General features: G+C 38.9%; 1 protein-coding gene across 1 annotated transcript in view; it reads left to right on the top strand.

Moving 5' to 3' along the window:
• Nucleotides 1-11,131: 11,131 nt before the first annotated feature.
• The window catches only part of LOC140242408 (cation-independent mannose-6-phosphate receptor-like), a 66,581-nt gene continuing 59,191 nt past the window's right edge, over nt 11,132-18,521 (top strand). The window contains exons 1-2 of the mRNA XM_072322143.1: nt 11,132-11,162; nt 12,898-12,979. Of these exons, the coding sequence (XP_072178244.1) occupies nt 11,132-11,162; nt 12,898-12,979 (113 nt within the window). The remainder of the gene's footprint in view (nt 11,163-12,897; nt 12,980-18,521) is intronic.

Here is an 18,521-nt window from a genome sequence, read left to right as displayed (position 1 = left end):
ATCGTATCTTCATCACCATCGTCATCATCATCATCATCATCATCATCATCATCATCATCATCATCATCATCATTATCATCATCAAAGAGCTGATGGAAAGAACCTAGAGGAGAGACTTGAGTTTATTTTGAAAGAGGGAGTATGGGTATAGTCTCATATGAATTAGACTACCTCAATAAAATAGGTATTTCGATTGAGCATAGTATTATATTACTGGACAATGCTGTTTGAGCGGAATACTGTGCCTGCGAAGAAGAAGAATAATGCAACGATGACGAGACATGCAAATTGCCTCCGAGAGATGAGAAATAAAGATTAAAGAAATATTACGGTGTGTAGTTTTGACGGAGGCCTACTGTTCCGGGCGATATCAATGGCTGATAGGGATCCTTTGGTTTGGTGCCATTCGTATTAGAGAAATAAACATGAAATGGGACATGTACTGTTGAGTGTAAACATAATGCCTTAAATTTTGTAATATAACACTCCCGAGTTTGAAGTCCACTTTTCATCAGAGACAAAGGAAGATGAAAGCAGAGTGACAGAACATACTGAAGGTGTAAATACCTCCTTTGCGGAACCCCCCCCCCCTCCCCCATTAATTTTCTGAATGATTACCTTGTTTGTCACGTGGTCAATATCGCAACCTGTGATCTCGATATCCTCCCCTTTCTTGAATTTAGCCAGATATCGAGCTCGTGAGGGGAATTCAGCCTGCATTCTGTCCATTATGAACGCAGCATGTCCACCTAGGACCAGCATGACGTAGACGTGTACCCTCCCCGGCCACCGTAGCGTGAAGTCGGCGTGGTATGTCCCGTTGCCGAGGTCAACGATCTCGCCGTCCGTTCGCGAAGATGCCTTGACTTCCTTGGAGACGATCTTGGCGCGGAAGAAGTCGCCTCCTACCTGCCGCGATCGCCCCTTTTCATCCCTGGCCGTGATGACGACTCGAATTCTGTCGCCAACCACGAAGGATTTATTCCTCGATATAATCTCATACGAGGACATAGTGGCATTTGTCACACGAGCAACGCCTTTGTTGACCTGCAATATGAATCACACTTCATAATTATTATATTATCTCAGTTGGGTTTTCTTTCCTCGGAAACGCACTGTAACACTGACACACACAAAAAGAAAATCACATGTACTATATTGCTTACAGTAGATTGATTTTGTTGGTTTGTCCCTGAGATTGAAATTGTCCTTCTTTGTCAATTTCATGCTTTAATGAGTCAATATTTTTTTTAATATTTCTGTCTCAGCGTGTTGCTGCATTTTCATAACTGAATATGGTACGTAAGTGAAGAAGAAAGTGTTTATCGTAATATGTGTAAAATGCGACATTAAGATTTATAGATAAAAGAGATGTGCAGTTAGACCTCGATTATCCGGCCTCCTTTTATCCGAAAATCTCTATTATCCGGACGCGTTCACGCAGTGAAGGACTTTTTTTTTTCAAAAAAACAGTGACTTTAACATCTTTTCATGGATCTATTTCACTAATTTCATAAGATGTGCATATGATAGGTTTCTCAATATTTAATGAGGTAAAACATGTATGATTTTCACATAAAGATATACTTTATTTTTGTGAAGAAGGGACTACAATTTTGCGCAGGCTAGCATAGATTACACGACTGTTGCAGGGTACGCTACCTGCCTAGCTGCCAGTGCACTGGGACGGAAGCTTGGACAGCAGCTATGTATCGCATTAACATTGTGTCTCCCATATCCGGCCAATTCGCTTATCCGGATGAGCGCCGGTCCCGACATGGCCGGATAATCAAGGTCGAACTGTATTGATATTTATCGCGTTCCACCTTCAGAACGTTCCCAGCAGTGTAATCATGAGCTAAGAGGGACTAAGGAGGTACTTCTTGGAGAGACAAAATGAACGAACATTTTCTAAGCTGTTGTAGCTCTGGAAATGTTATAATTTGTTTTTGCGATATCCATGAAGTATAATAGATAGCTGAGGTTCCATTTGCAGAACTTTTTCCAATGCTTGCACAGCTGCGTATCCGGCTTTCTTTTTTCAGTTCTGATGTTGGTTTTGAGTGTGCATGAGATTAATGTTTGTGAGTGATAAGTGCGTGTCAATATAAAAAACGTGTTTTCTATATACAAGGGGCATGTTCCCCTATACACTCCTCCAATAGTCATCTCACAACTGCCAGTTTACGTGGGTAACCTTTTCCACAGACTTATCAACTATTCATGAATATTGGCATGCTATAGAGTATGTGTTTAATTACAGTTACGTAATTAAACACATACTCTATAACATGCCAATATTCATGAATTTTCTGCATCGAATATATAGTGTGTACATCTCAATATAAAACTGAGAAATTATTTTATACATGTACAGATTAAAGAAAAGAATAAGAGAACACGTCAATTGGGAACCGCTGGGATAAAGTGAATCAAATGATCAGACTGAATTTTGGCACATGTATTGGGAGTGTGAATGCAGAAGACTGTTGTCAAATAAGCATATAGCTTGAAGATACGACAGCCTTTAAAGAGAAGAAAAATAAAAGAAAATCGACAAAACATACATCTTGTATACTTATCGAAAAGAAAAGAAAAGAAAAGAATTGAAAAAATGAACTGAAATTAAAGTTGCAGGAAATGGAGGAGACGTGCTGAAAAGCTAAGCTTGTATTTTGCAGTCTCCTCGTGGACAAAATAACTAAATAACATCAAGGAATCAAGTTGCTTAGATATGTATAAAAAAATACACACACCTATGCCCTAATTTGATGATACAGTTAACAGAATTCATTCTCTTTAATTGTTTCTTTCTCCAAATCATTGATGCTAAGAATAACAGCAGGCGTACTAAGGAATAGAACATGGTGGCTTCCCTGGAATCAATCCACTTATCATGTATACTGTTCGGTAATATACAATATCGGGGTTTAATGGGCTCATCATAATTATACAGAATAGGGGAGCCAAATTTTCAGGAAAAAAAATGAATTCTGATGGATTTTGATCATCAAATGAGTTATCAAAAGTGTTTGATAACCGAGTGCTTTGAAAAGTATTTGATAAATGAGTTATCAAAAATGTTTTAAGTGTTTTAGAAAACTAAAATAAAAAGAGTAAATATGTGAGTCATCAAAAGGGCTTGATAACTCACCGATCGAGCTACGGGCAACGAACTATATACATTATTTTAAAGTACACTGTGGCTACAGTTCAAATCAATTCAAATCATATTTTTATTCCGATACCATAGTTACAAAAATAAAAATTATTCAGAAATATATAAAGATACATAATTTATGCGCATTTTTTTCAAAGACATAATTGGAAAAGAGAGGCAGACGTAATATTATACAAGCTTTTAGAGATGTGGACAACTCAATGAATTATTGAGATTACGAAAAAATAGAAATTGTACAGAATGTTGCATGATAAGCCTTTTCATCTAATTTGGTATGGGCAAAACGGATCACTGTGATCCGTCAATACCACTTATCGGATATAAGATTTTAATAATGATGATAATAATAATAATAATAATAATAATAATAATGATAATAATAATGAAAATAATAATAATAATAATAATAATAATAATAATAATAATAATAATAATAATAATAACAATAATAATAATATGACACATACACATATAGCGCTTAATACAACATGCTTCGAAGCGATTTTCCACTGATTCTGTGATAGAGGGATTTACATTTTTTTTCCTGTTTTGTTCAAGGCCCCCAGTATTCATAATGAAACAGCATGAACCAGTAAAAGAAAATTTGGTTAATAAGTAGTATGCAGATAATATTCTTTTTATTTAACCAAATACAAGAGAAAAGAAATGCAGACATGCAGATTGGAAAAAAAAATACCGATGATGTCCGTTCCATTTTAATGAATAGCCCTGAAAAATAACCGAAATTAACCATCTTTATTATGTTTCTTTTTTTTACGCATATGTATATGAATGCAATGTATGATAGGGGATGCATAAATTTTATGCTGAAAGATGCATACAAGAGTTAGTCCTTGCTATGTACAGTTCGAAGCATTGATACGTTCATAGGGCAAACATAAAACGGACCCACGAGTTCGGTTTGCCCCCGAGACAAAGTCCGTTTTACTCCGCAATAATCGTCTTGGAAAATACCACGCCCAGCATGCCAACGCACAAAGTTACTCTATATACTATACTGAAACAGATGCGAGTTCATACATGACTCACAAAATCCATAATGGATAATAAACGTCACTCAAAATCACAAAAATGAGAAAGGTAAAGCTGGTATCTCACTGAGCGGCGAACGTTTGCGAACGTAGCGAATTCGAGATTCGCCAACTTTTCTGACGAATGTTTGCGAAAAACCAAGGTTCGCTTCTACCATGAGCGACAGTTAGCGACATTTAGCGAAATTTAGCGACAATTAGCAACACTTGAGCGAGTGTTAGCGAAATCTTTTAAATTTTTTAAAATGTTTAAAATATTTAAATTTGTCACATTTAAATATAAACTCAGAAAAAATTTACTTTCTACTTATAATCCTGGATAATTTAAATTGCTATAATTTATGTTTGAGCTTTCACCTGTCCTGATGTCGCAGCACTTGGCGTGTTCTGTGTGCAGACCTCTCTTCTTTCTTCTCTCCTTTTCCTTTCCTGTCTATTGTTCTTCGTAGACTTGTATTGTTACCGTCTTCTCTCCTCTCGGTACTGTCTCGCGTCCTACAGTGTATATGCGTGTGGGTAATTGAATGTGTGTACGAAATAATCAATGTATTGTCCTTGTCATATTTTCCCGGTACACGTGGTTCAGTGAACAGTGTCCGGGCACTATAGCATTGGTATTCTATATTTTTTCCCCGACCTGTGTATCTCAAAAAAACTACATGTATATTGTTATAGAATAGTATATCATTTACTCATTATTTATCTAGCGATCCACGTCCGACAAGCTTTGCTTTTTAGTGGATCACTATTTTCCATAATCGAATTTATTTTCCGCTCGCCCACTTAGTATTTGTACAGTGTTCCTCTTTATTATTGTACATATTATGTTGTTCTATAATTTGTCTCGTATATTACATGAATCTTTTGCAAGCGTTTGAACAATATCATTTAATGCCATGTATACATTGTACTATGTTTTTGATTTTCGTTGACTGGAAATAAACTATGATTGATTGATTGATTGAAAGTGTTTGCGAAACACAGGTGGCAACTATTAGCGACTGTTAGCAAATGTTAGCGACAGTTTTGCAAATATTAGCCACTGTTTGCAAATCCCTTGCGACAATTTGCGAATGTTTTGGTACCTGGAAAAGTACCAGGCGATTAAAGTGATGGTGGACAGTATTGGTGGAGATGAAAACTGGGCTTTAACTTTTTTGCGAGATACCAAGAAAACATTTATGAAAAAGTACAGAGCATAATCATTTTAAGAGGAATTCAAAGTTTATTTGATGAAAATCGGGTTTAATATAGCTGAAACATCCAAAAACAAAGTAAAATATAACGATCGTAATAAAATGTGGGTCCCACACATATCCAAAACAGAGGGATCCAGAGGATCTCTCTGTTTTGGATATCTCAGCCATTTCAAAATCTATGTTCATCAAATAAACGTTGAAATCCTCATAGAATTGCATGCTCTTTCATATTTCATAAGAGGTTTCTCACTATCTCACCAAAAAAAAAAATGATAAAAACCTGAAGTTAAGTCTCAAACAAAACTATACGACCCCTTAAAGAGAAAGAAGATGAAGAAAACAAGAAAGGAAGAAGAAAAGAAAGACTGTTTGGGTCAGAGAGTGGTTGTTGCGGAGGACAGACTTTGGTCAATATGAAAAGCTTTTGCAGCGATTACATGATGGAGATGTCAAGAGCTTCAAGAACTTCTTAGAGTGGAACCTTGCCTATTTCAGGAGCTTTTATATAGGAATCATAAGGTTACTTGTTCGCTAGCAGTGGCGAATCAAATAAAAATGTTAGGGACACCGTATGACGACCGTTTGCGAATTCTTACAAGTGCTTTGCGAATGTTTACAACTGTTAGCGAAAATACAAATTCGCAAAGAAATTTTGAACATGTTCATAATTATATTTTCTTTGCGACAAGAAAAACTGCTTGCGACAATAAAAACCGTTTGCAAACTTTCTTACAACTGTTAACGAACCTTTTGCAACCCTTTACGAACCCTGGCGAAACACAAAATTCGCTACGTTCGCAAACGTTCGCCGCTCAGTGAGATACCTAAGTGAGACACCCCCGTTAATCATTCACAAAATAACCTTTGAGGAATAAATACCACAAAGCAGCATTCGGTATACCCCTCATTTTGTTCAGTTCAGTTCAGTTCAGTTCAATTCATTATTCATATTTCCACTTTTTCAAAGACATTACAAAATAACTGATAGCCAACAAGTAAGAATTCAAAATGCATACAACCATGATTGCCTTTTAATTGAAGAGAGGGAGAAAAAACAGAACATACTGAACGCAAATGTTAATGATCATATACATGATATAAAGGTGTCACAAGGAAATAGCAGAAATATGATGAGGCCTACGTTAATTGTAAAACTGTAGATCTAAAAGTTCGTAGGCGTTATATTATTACGGAGAACGGATATGTTTATATTGACCAACTAAAATTAGTCCAGTACAAAAATCAATGTAAAGAATGAACTAATAGACCACATATTGTACAAACTGTACAGCTTTCGTCATGTTTGAAAAAGGAATAGGCCTACTACGCCATACTATGTGCGAAAAAAAAAATACTATGTTTACTATACTGTAGAAATGACGTAGTGATTTCAACTGGCTTTTTGCTTGCACATTTTCCTCAAAGAAGAATTAGCGATGTTATCTAGGTAGGCCTACATAAAACAATTAGCTGTATCTACTGAGACATGGGGTGGGTACGTTTTACCCAAGGGATCCGTTTTATCCCGCATTCCCAGTGTTTCCCTTCCACTGAGTTGAATGAATACCATATGGATATCAGCTTACAGAAAGAGTAACCAACCTTTACGAATTGCCGTTCCGTGCGCTGTGGTCGAAACGACGAAAGCACAGTCAATGAATCAATATCAAGCAGGAAGAAACAGGTTGATATCAATAAACAAGCACCGACAATGTAGATTATTTTGACATGTATCCTTTCAGCCATTTTTCACCGTTGTCCTATGTACAGTTCCTTACACAAGCAAGGGACGAGAATTAACAAGAAAAGTAAGCTCAAAGTGACAATGGAGAATCAAATTGTCGTCAGAACGCTGGAAGCGTACACAAGTTTGGAATCATAATTACAGTGACGTCAAGTCATAGACATCCAAGTAATGGAACCAGATATGTAGCCTTCAGACAAGGCGATCCGACAAGGTTAATCTGAACACTGCCGTATACGAAGTTAATTCGAAATTTCTTCTTTTTTTCTTTTCTTTTTTCGTTTTTTTTTTTTTTTCGTTTTCGGATTAATGGACCCTATTTCATTTTGGTTTCATAGAACCTTCGGATAACGAACTGATAACGAACAGGTGAATCGGTTTTGTTTTTTTTTTTTTTTGTTTTTTTTATTTTTTTTTTAAGGCTAGGGACCACTGGACTCTGCTAGCGTGCGACATTTTTGTTTCTGCTTTTGTTTTGCTTTGTATTGTTTTTCGACATTTGGTTCCTGGTTGCAATATTCTTTCTAATTTCCAATTTGGATTCAGAAAACAGCATAGCACAACTCACGCATTATTAGCCTTCATTGATAAAGTAGCTCATGCTTTAGATGATGCTTCCCACACCATCGGTGTTTTTCTCGATTTTTCGAAGGCTTTTGATACCATTGACCATCATATTTTGCATTATAAGTTAAGCCATTACGGTATCCGTGGGAGGGCTTTAGAGTGGTTTAAAGACTATCTCACAAACAGAAAACAATTTGTTTACATAAATGGCTATGAGTCAGGTATGACGTCAACTTCTTGCGGTGTCCCCCAGGGTTCTCTTCTTGGCCCACTTTTATTCATCCTGTACATCAACGATCTCCAAAATTCGTCACAGATTCTTTCTTTTATTTGTTTCGCTGATGATACAAATCTATTTCTGTCTCACCGCAATCCCAATACCCTTGTAAGTATAATGAATAATGAATTGAAGTCTGTTCAGTCCTGGATTTACGCTAACAAGTTATCATTAAATGTTGATAAAACACATTATATGTTATGTAGCAATTCCTTGCAAGTTATTCCTGATGATGTTAAGATTAATGATATCAACCTAACCCGAGTAGATAGTACAAAGTTTTTAGGACTTTACATCGATAGTGACCTTTCCTGGAAAACTCTGCACTTTAATTTTTTAAGCAAAATTTTGTCACGAAATACAGGAATCCTAAACAAACAAACATTTTTTGCCCAACCATATTTTGCAGATTGTATATTCAACCATGATTTCCCCATATCTTAATTATGGAATTCTTGCGTGGGGTAACGCATCTAAATACTTACTGGATTCACTTTTTCTTCTTCAAAAGCGAGCGATCAGAATTATTAACCATGCTGGGTATTTATCTCACACATAACGCTTTATTTCAGAAAAATGAGATTTTAAAACTGATAGATTTGTTTGGTTATAATTTAGGTATTTTTATGTATAAATTTTCCTCAAAAGATCTTCCTGGTGTCTTTTTACAGATGTTCATAAGAAACAATTCTGTCCACCACTATCCAACTCGCCAGAGTGACGCTTATCACCTTCCACGAACTCGAACAGTTTTCGCTAAAAACACAATTATGTATACAGGTCCTAAATATTGGAATGATCTCCCAACAGAGGTTAAAAGCTGTCTGTCATTATCATCTTTTAAGCGTAAACTCAGACAGCATGTATTGAATAGCTACAACACACAAGTGCACTAAAATTCCTTTTTATTATGCTGATGGCTGCTCTGTTATACTACTCGGTTGTTGCCATGTGAACAGACTCATGCATATACATTTTAGTTGCATGCTCTCTCAAATTCCTTCCCATCGGTGTTTTTCCTTCCACTTCTAGTAAGACCTTGGTCGTGTCGCATAGTTTCCCCTCCTTTCTTTCTTTCTTTCTTTTATGCATCATTGCAGCTGGCTGGTATATCACATAAGGGAATTGCAATTGACTCATGTTCTCCATTTTTCAAATCTTTCCCCGTGTCTATGGAAGCCGGAATGTTTAAACCCTAAAATTATATAGTACTTAAGTATTCACGTCATTATCACTCCCATGTCAAAATTGCTTTTAGAGCAACTGCTATAGTGTGCAGCATGTGGTTACTTGTTCTCATTTTATCACACACATAAATACATGTGAGAAGAATCTTCTGAGCCTCGAGTAATAGTCATTCTCTTTTATTTATCCTTACTTTTGGTCTTAATTGTACCCGTGCTCCTCATCCTGTTCCCCTTACTAGGCTTTTGTTGGGACCTACACTCAACAAGCTTTGCTTTTTAGTAGGTTCCATCGTATTTCTCTTCGCATCCTTTACTTTGATTGAAAATGACACATCGACCGTTATGTATTACTTTTGTATTCCTATTTCGTCATGTATATATCCAAGCTGGACATTCTGTATTATATTTTGTTATATACCATGTATTTTCCATCGAGAAATACGAAAATAAATTTAAATTGAAATTGAAAATTGGTTGCCAGTCAATAGATGGCGCTATTCTGAAGGATCTGCTAGAGTCACTTTATACATAAAGGGACCCCTGGGATTTGCTGGACGTTGTGGTCAACGCGGCTGAAAGTACGTCTAGTCGGAAACCTCTCAGTCAATGCGTGGAAAGATTATTTCTCGACAAATTTTATTTCATTTCATTCCATTTCAAAATCTCGAAGTTTCGTTAGTTGAGCACCGATGTAAATCAAAACTCAAGGCAGATACTTAAGGAACCGTAATCAATAATCTTAGATTCAACATATTATACTTTTGATCATATTGACAACAGAAAAAAGTACCCTTTCCGTTTCACATAATCAAAGTTTTTCCAATTTTTGCCTCGATGTATCAAGACCTATGGGTGTACTTTATACTAATGTACAACAGATCAGAAAAACTAATGTCAGGTATAAGTTTGCCAATGTTAACTCATACCTTTTTTTTTTCAATGAAATGCATATGTGAACAAAAGCCCGCGACGAATGAAAAGAAGTAAACAAACAAAGGTAACATAGGTAGCATGCACTGTGACAGATAACCACATGGAGTAATCAGTGTTTACAGCAAAAAGAAAGAGAGAGAGAGAAAAAAAAATGTCTGCATGGAGAACAGGACCGCAGCCTCACACACGTCATATTGACAATAGGTGACTATAAAATGTACTCTGCACCCAAAGGGCACAACACCTTTAGTTATACATGTAACTGGGCCTCAAAAACTTTTTGTTGGAGCCAGAGTGAGCCTCGGGTTAAAGAAAAAACAAACAAACAACAACAACAACAACAACAACAACCAAAAACGTTGAGAAGAGTGGATCTACAAAATCGTCTGGCAAGCTATTCCAGATACATGGCCTTAGGCTCGTCAGTAGATCTGATAGCACAGAACACGGTTGAGTCGTCTGCGTACAGGTAGAGTAAACTGGTCATCCGACAAGACCGACACCCATGAATCATACAGCCCACGAGTCCTACAGCCCACGAGTTCAACACTAGGCAAATAAAGCCTATGAGACCGACACTTATAGGTAAAAACAGCTCACGAGTTCGACAGATACAACACTGGTTTTAATGTGTCGGACTCTTCCATGGGCCTTGTTTGCTTAGTATCGAATCCATGGACTGCATGATTCGTGGGCTATATAACTCGTAGACTGTGTGACTCATGGATGTTGGTCTCGTGGCGGGCACCCGGGTTACGCGCTCGTCACTCGAGATCATTAATGAAGACAGGGAAGAGGAGCGGGCCTAGGGTTGATCCCTGAGGAACCGATGCATTGATTTAGGATAATACTAGATCACCGACTTATAGAATAGACACGTTTGATGGATCGATCTGTCAAATGTATGATAGCTCCTTGTCCGAGTAGTGAAAGTAACTTTCCACGCATTCATTTTGCGATGAGCTTTGAGCAGAGACTATAATGCCAGACCATGGCTGTCGAAGCACCTTTCAATGTCCAGGGTAATTAGTCACATGTCATTCCCACCAGAGTATTTCGGTTTCTTGCGATGGAGAGATATCTGAAAAAAAATTTTTTTTTCATTGAAACATCAGTAAGTTTTGATAAAAGTGGTATCAGTCTCATTTATTTCATATCTATTTATTTATTCTGTCTTCTTTATACAGAGTAGTCTCTTCAGTACATAAAACTGCTTTACAAGAGAGCCATGTATTACATAAAAAATATCAAAATACATTTTACAATTTTAAACATTATCGTGAGATATTCAAATCAAAAAGTCCAATTACATCTCTTGCTTTCTTAGAGATAAAAAGAGAGAAATTGCAATGACTCGAATACACCCATCAGTGATATTCCTCATGAACATTCAAACTTTTGCAAAATTTTCAGTTCTTGCAAGTCCTTAATTGCCATGGATATTTCGAAATAAATTAGCGACACATGCCTAGTCATAGGATATGATATAGGTCCTACATTCCAGTGCGGTGAAGTCACTTTAACTAATCTCTTCCCGTAGGGAAATTGTTGGACGCTTTGGCATAGTCGGTAAGACTTTTGACTCTCGAGCGGAGGTTCTGAATTCGACTCAATCTCGTGAAGTGACTATGCGTCCTTCGACGAGGTGTTTTACCTACCAATGCATGTCGCTTTCAAACTAGGTAAATGGGTGCCCAATGACGCTGTAGACGCCTATAGGGAAATGATATTGGCAGCGGCCTCTGGTAGAACAGTAGCAACACCACTAAAGAGACTACCCTGGAATAAGATTACCATTGCTGTTTTTTTTTTTTTCATTATGAATAGGCCCTATCAAACAATTAACTGAGCAATGCAATGTTTACATATTAGTGACTGACAAGCAAACAAAATTGCAAGCAGAAAATCGTTAATTGCCAAAACAATACAATTAACTTTATATTTCTGTTTTGTTCATTAGCTGTATATTTCCGGAATCTCTACGTGTGTGGGTATATACAGTATACACGCACAGATTTTGATTATGATTGTGATTGCAACTTTCAGCCTGTTGTCCTTTTCAGTGCCTATTGCGTAACACCGAGAGCCATTTAAATCACATGATTGTCCCATCACATGACTGGGCAGCGAGATCGCATATTGAATGAAGGAGCAGGGCACGCATGCGTAATCAGTCATCAACATGGCGAAGTTAGTAGGTGGATTTCCACGTCAAGCGTTCAGGATTTTGTCTAAAATTCTAGTATCTCTGTTTGTCTTGGTATGTCTATGCACTGAAAAACACGTTTCAGCATGTAGCGCTGGTGATGTGGACCTCACACCTCTCCAGAAATGGTGAGTTACAACAAAATATCCTTGCCTAGTGGACAAGTTCATCCGTGTTTTCAGTGGCAGCGAGCAGTGTTCAGTCCCACATACCTGTAAATATGTACGCTTGTAGTCAACGCGAGAATATGAACGCAACGTAAAATCCGTAGACCTAGGACCTAGTCCTAGAACCATAGTATCTAGGCCTACTAGTACTAGTAGAGGAGATCTAACGTTAGACTCTATGCCCTTAATATTTAGAAATAACCAGAGAAGCACAATGCAAGTTGTATAGATCTGCACTTTAATATTTAGTTAAATTTAAATTAAAGCAAGTGCCAACATGGTCCATGATTCGGCACTCTTACAAATAAAAATTCATGAATAAAAAATGGCGCATATCAAGTGCGAAATTCAAACTATGCAACTATCTCCACACGTGTTCCGAAGAGCACAACAGTGGGCCACGTCGCCGGACCCCCGAAATCGTTGTTGAACCCTCCCGGGTCAACTCGCACAAGCAGTTCAACGGGTAAGTAACAGGTAAGTAAAGTTGCATAGGCAACACATATAGACTCGTTTCATTCCAAGTTTTAAAGTTACTAGTCCGTTTATCTGCATTGAATCTATACAGCAAGTACACTTACAGCCATGATTGCAACCGTTTCTGAGATAACTTGAGCGTTTACGCGATGTTTATATTTTGCATGCCACCCGTGCCAGAATTTCCTGCATCACCAAGGTTCGGACGCAACGTGTTGTGAATGCATCGAATCTCTCGCACAGCGTGCGAGTATAAGGATAGTACCGCGCTCTCGTAGTGCGATGTATTACAGTATGTATACGGTTTCGCCCGTGCGTAGCCCGCGCGCTGATACATTCACATAGGCAGGGCGAGCGCACGGCGCGGTACGTCGCGCATGTTGATGCACGGACATATGGGGCCGAACAATGAGTACAGGGGGCCGAACCATGGTTGCAGCGCAAGCGTTCGGATTATGCACGCTATTTTGCTTCCGCTGCTTATGATGACGAACATTGGGCCACTTGCTTTAGTAGGGCCTACTAATAGCCCGACCAGACACTCCCTGTTAATACGCTATGCGAATAAAGTTTACAGCGTCTGACCAGCGAGCGGGCACCTTCAAAGTGGGGAACCACAACACAACTACAAAACTTATGAAAATTTATACGTTCTTTATAAACCTTAAGTGCATGCTTGTATTACAGAAGGTTCGTAAGTCCATTGAGAGCCCTCGTGATAAGTCCGTGGAACCAAAAAATGACACTTTCTGGCGGATTCCCTGACACCGTCGCAAGGGGTGTCGGGGTTCATCGTTGCAGAATTCAAAATGGCGCCTTGATCTTTGCGGAGATATCTTTTGCGTGCGTGCGATGCGCTGCTTGAGTGTTGGTGTAGCAGCACTGTAGACAGCGCAACCTTTTGAAAGGGCATTCAGCATGGCCTGGCGTGAAAGACGATGTACCGTTCGCTAACCGTTCACACATGCTGCATATAACCATCATTTTAGGTAAGTTTTCAAATTCAAATTTCAATATTGATAGCATAGATATGAAGTCTCATTATTATTTTGTTTGTCAGATGAGTTTGAGGTGACAAAAAATGATCTAAAGTATCAAATTCAAAGCGATCGCATGCGATCGTTGAACTCTCTTCATGTTTGGAGCTCCGCTGGTACAGCCCTGTCGCGCTACGTACGTACAGCGACTGGGCTGTGTATAGTTATGCCTACTACTACTATGTCTAGTGTGATTGGGGTGGCTGTCTCAAAAGGAAGTCTTTCCGAAGCTGCTGCTGCTTCTTCTTCTTCTTCTTCTTCTTCTTCTTCTTCTTCTTCTTCTTCTTCTTCTTCTTCTTCTTCTTCTTCTTCTTCTTCTTCTTCTTCTTCTTCTTCTTCTTCTTCTTCTTCTTCTTCAGTGCAGTCCACCATCTAGTGTATTTTCGCACTGTTTGGCCGGTCTGGTGTGGTGTACATGAACATTAAAATTACCATAAGATAACTACATGATAATTGAGTGCAGCTAAAAAACAGCATTCTCCTTCTATCGGAGCTGGAGTTTCTGTACCTCCTGCCTGAAACTGTCAGTAGAGCTCAGAGGTACATGTACATTTGATGAGGGCTTCTGGCAGAGAGTTCCAAAGCCTTATGGAGTCAGGAAAGAATGATTTCTGATACAGCAGGGTTCTTGCAAAGGGTACTTGAAGCTGTTGAGAGTGTCCATGATTTGATGTACATGTAGTTACTGGCAATAGATTGGTATGAGGGATGTCTGTCAGTTGGTTGAGAATGTGATACATCACCATCATCTTGAGCTGAACTCGGCGTTCTTGAAGAGATGGCCACTGGTGGAGATGGTGCAACATCATATTCATGCTACTTGTCCTGTGATAGTCTCCTATGATGAAGCGGGCATATTGACGTTGAACCAATTCCAGCCTCTGGATATTTTCCTGGGTTTGGGAGTCCCAAACTGTGCTGGCATACATGTATTCCAAGATGGGATGAACTTATGCCAAGTACATGTAGCACAACATTTTGGTCTTTTGGAGGACAAGGCCTGATGTTTTGTTACAAGAATGCACTGATGCTACTTGCTTTCTTGGTGACAGCTTTTATGTAGGGAGTCCAGTTCATGTTGCTCTTGAGATGGATTCCAAGATATTTGACTGTTTCTGCTTTTCATGGATGCTGTAGGACCACTCAACAGGTGTCCTCGATTGTTTGTGATGGTGAGGACTTGGCACTTGAGGGGGTTGAATAAGCCAGTTCGGGGTTAGCTCATGGGCACATCGGTACAAATGACCTTTCTTCTTTCTCAGTTGATTAGGCACTCCACGAGTTTTCAAGCGAGAGAAGGTATTTTAGCTTACCCCACGCAACAATTTATGGAATTCATCAGTCATGTTCAAACAAAGAATGAACTTGCGTAGACCAGGTGACCAGAATGATCCATCAATTAGCACTTTGGAAAGCATCCATTTCATTATTTTGCATTGAATGCATCAACAATCTCTTTCTATTGATATTGTCAAATACCACTTTTGCTGTCAGGTGGATGTGCTGGCAAGCACCACTCATAATGATCACTTGAATAATCATTACATCACAGATGCTTATCTCAGTGAATAAAAAACCAACGTGCTCTGCGGGTACAGATGACCTTTTTCTGCTCATGCTCAAAGTGGAACCCCGAACTGGCTTATTCCATAAGCCAGTCTCTCTCCCATTCTTTCAGGGTGTCCAGATCCTCTTGCAGGTGTTTTGAGTCAGCCTCTGAGTTGATTCTTCGATAAAACATGCAGTCATCAGCGAAAAGCCTGACGGTGCAGCCAAGGGAGACATACTCGGGCAGGTCGTTAATAAACAGGAGAAAGAGGAGCGGGCCTGACACGCTTCCTTGCGGTATGCTGGAGGTGACTTTTGCAGTACCTGACATTGACCCTTCCAGGATTACTTGTTGGCTCCGGTTGTGAAGGAAGTCAGTGATCCATTTGATGCAACTTGTGAAGGAGTCTGGTATTGGGCACTTTATCAAAGGCTTTTGAGAAGTCAAGTAGAATGACATCATGTTGTTCTTTGTTGTCAATGCCTTTTGCAAAGTGACCTGAATGGCAAGAATGAGCCATTTGAGCGATGTTTGCGAAAACCATGCTGGGCATCAGAGAGAATGTTGTTGTCTTCCAAATTGTCCATGATGGTAAAAAGTAGCACTGTGTATAATGTGCTCAAGAATTTTACATGAGACTGAAGTTAGTGAGATAGGATGGTAGTTCTGTGCTTTGTTGCTGTCACCCTTTTTGTAGATTGGCGTGATGTCTGCTTCTTTCCAGTCATCTGGGATTTTTCCTTGATCTAGGGATGTTTGGTACAGAAGTGTAAAGACTGGAGTGAGCTCTAGAGCCAACACTTTCAGGAGTCTGGTTGGTATCTAATATCAGGACCTGACGCTTTGTGTGTTTCTACTCTAGTTCAGACAAAAGCTTGTAGACACCGGCAGGGTTGATGGTGATCTTACACATTGATCGACATGGCTTCCCAAGGTGTTTGATGTTGTTTATGGGCTCTTCACTGGTAAAGACAGAGCAAACTGGTGATTGAATATGTCTGCCTTCTTTGGACTATCAGAGTAGGTCATCACCTGATTTCAAGGGAGATACTCCTGATTGGTCACATTGTCTGCTTTTGATGAAACTCCAAAATCGCTTGGGGTTACCAGTAGAGTCTGGACAAACTATATTGCAGAGCTACCAAGTCTCACGCATTCTGCGTGAGACTCAAGCATTTAGGGGCCATCTCACAATCTCACGCATGGCACCCATTTTTCTCATGCATCAGGCGAAGTCTGCAACTTGGGCCTATAATAATGAGCATAGCCCAAAAGATTAAAGTGATAGTTTCAAATGAAGGTATATTTCCCTTTTGTCTTTCAAAATAAGTAAAAAATAGTCACTTATGTATGCACCTGATCGCACCATTAAGAGCTAAAAATTGAAAAAGTTCCTTGCCGTGGGAGGCCACAGGGGGTAAAAACCCCTCCCACACACTCGCTCGCGCGCACATTCGCATGCCGAGATACCAAGTCATGAAAATCTCACTCATATTTTTTTTTTTAACTTGGCATCCCTGATATTGGTCAGATAGTTGTCATGAGCAAGCTGACCATAATGCATAATTTGACCACAACGCTGTTTAAAATTCAGCTGCCCGCTACATGTAGAAATCTTGTACATGTGTAAACTTTGTGTGTGCTCTTGTTCACGGTTGACCATTGCCACAGGAGGTCGAACCTTGGTGCTGGTGCCATAGTTTGATATACACATTGTTGTAAACTATGTTGTGCACATACAACGAACTGTACTACTTGTGTGAAGCAGGGCCAGCCAGCAATTGAAGTTGTCTTACAATGTAACTGCGACCAGCCCGAGCGCAAATTACTGTGTACAAGGAGCACCCCAGGGTTAGAGTTGTTGGGGCACATTGTACAAGACACAATGACATACAGTAGTTTGAATCAGGTAGGATTTAATCAGCTTCTTCCTTCAAACATCAACCCAAGGCCTTCTCAGCTTGAACAGCTTCCAGTGCAGTGGAAGGCTGTACCGTTGCATATAATACCACTAGTGCTAGTTGCACAACAGTGGAAGGAAGAGAGTATTTGTGCTGTTTGTTGGTCTGGTGCTAATGTACGATTGTACTTTCGGTCCTACATGTACACTGTACAGTATGTCGTACACAAGTGGAAATCTCAAATTCTGCACACCCAAATTGCACCAAAATCACAGGAAACACCTTATTTCAGATCAAGTAAATTTGATCATATTCTGTTACCGGGAAGTGTCGATATTGTAGATTTACATATATTATTGTAGGCAGGCACATAAAGATATATCCTCCTGGCAGATGTGCTGGCTGATATAATGTATGTGCTGACTTCATTTAAGATGAGTTGTAATTATACTGCCCAGGAATGTAGCGCATGGGACTGTGTCAAAACTAGAGCTGTGTGCTTCAGGGTGTACTGATGATAAAATCTGTTCTTCTCCTTGATATACCTTGGGTTCAAGCTCAATATTTTTGTGTGATGCTCTTTTTGGTCATTATATTATGCAAATGCACAGAGAGACAGGAAGAAGATACACTAACAGACAGACACATCTAGTCAGATCAAGGAGGTTTTATACATGGAGTTCCAACTGGCTGTAATTATTCAAACAATTGTCAGATTTCTATTGATGTACAAAAGAATTCCACAGGTGCACTTGTGCCTTTGATGATCGATGTTCCAAGCCGCCGTTTTGCTGAGCAGTCTGAAGATTCATTTTGAACGTTATCATAATGTTGGCCATATTTTGCTTATTCATTAATTAAATGAAATGAAATTTCACTTAATAATAAAGCATGTAAAACAGAAGTCAATTCCGTTCAGAAATTTGCGCAAAAGTGTAAATCAGAGCTGTATTATGTGAAAATGTTTTAAACTGTACCATCCTGGAAAGCTGGTTTTATCACTTTTCGACTTAAAGGGACTGTACAGTACTGGTTGAGGTAGGA

The sequence above is a fragment of the Diadema setosum genome, chromosome 19, assembly GCF_964275005.1.
Source record: "Diadema setosum chromosome 19, eeDiaSeto1, whole genome shotgun sequence".
NCBI classification, from domain to species: Eukaryota; Metazoa; Echinodermata; class Echinoidea; order Diadematoida; family Diadematidae; genus Diadema; species Diadema setosum.
This window is presented reverse-complemented; position numbering and strand designations above follow the sequence as displayed.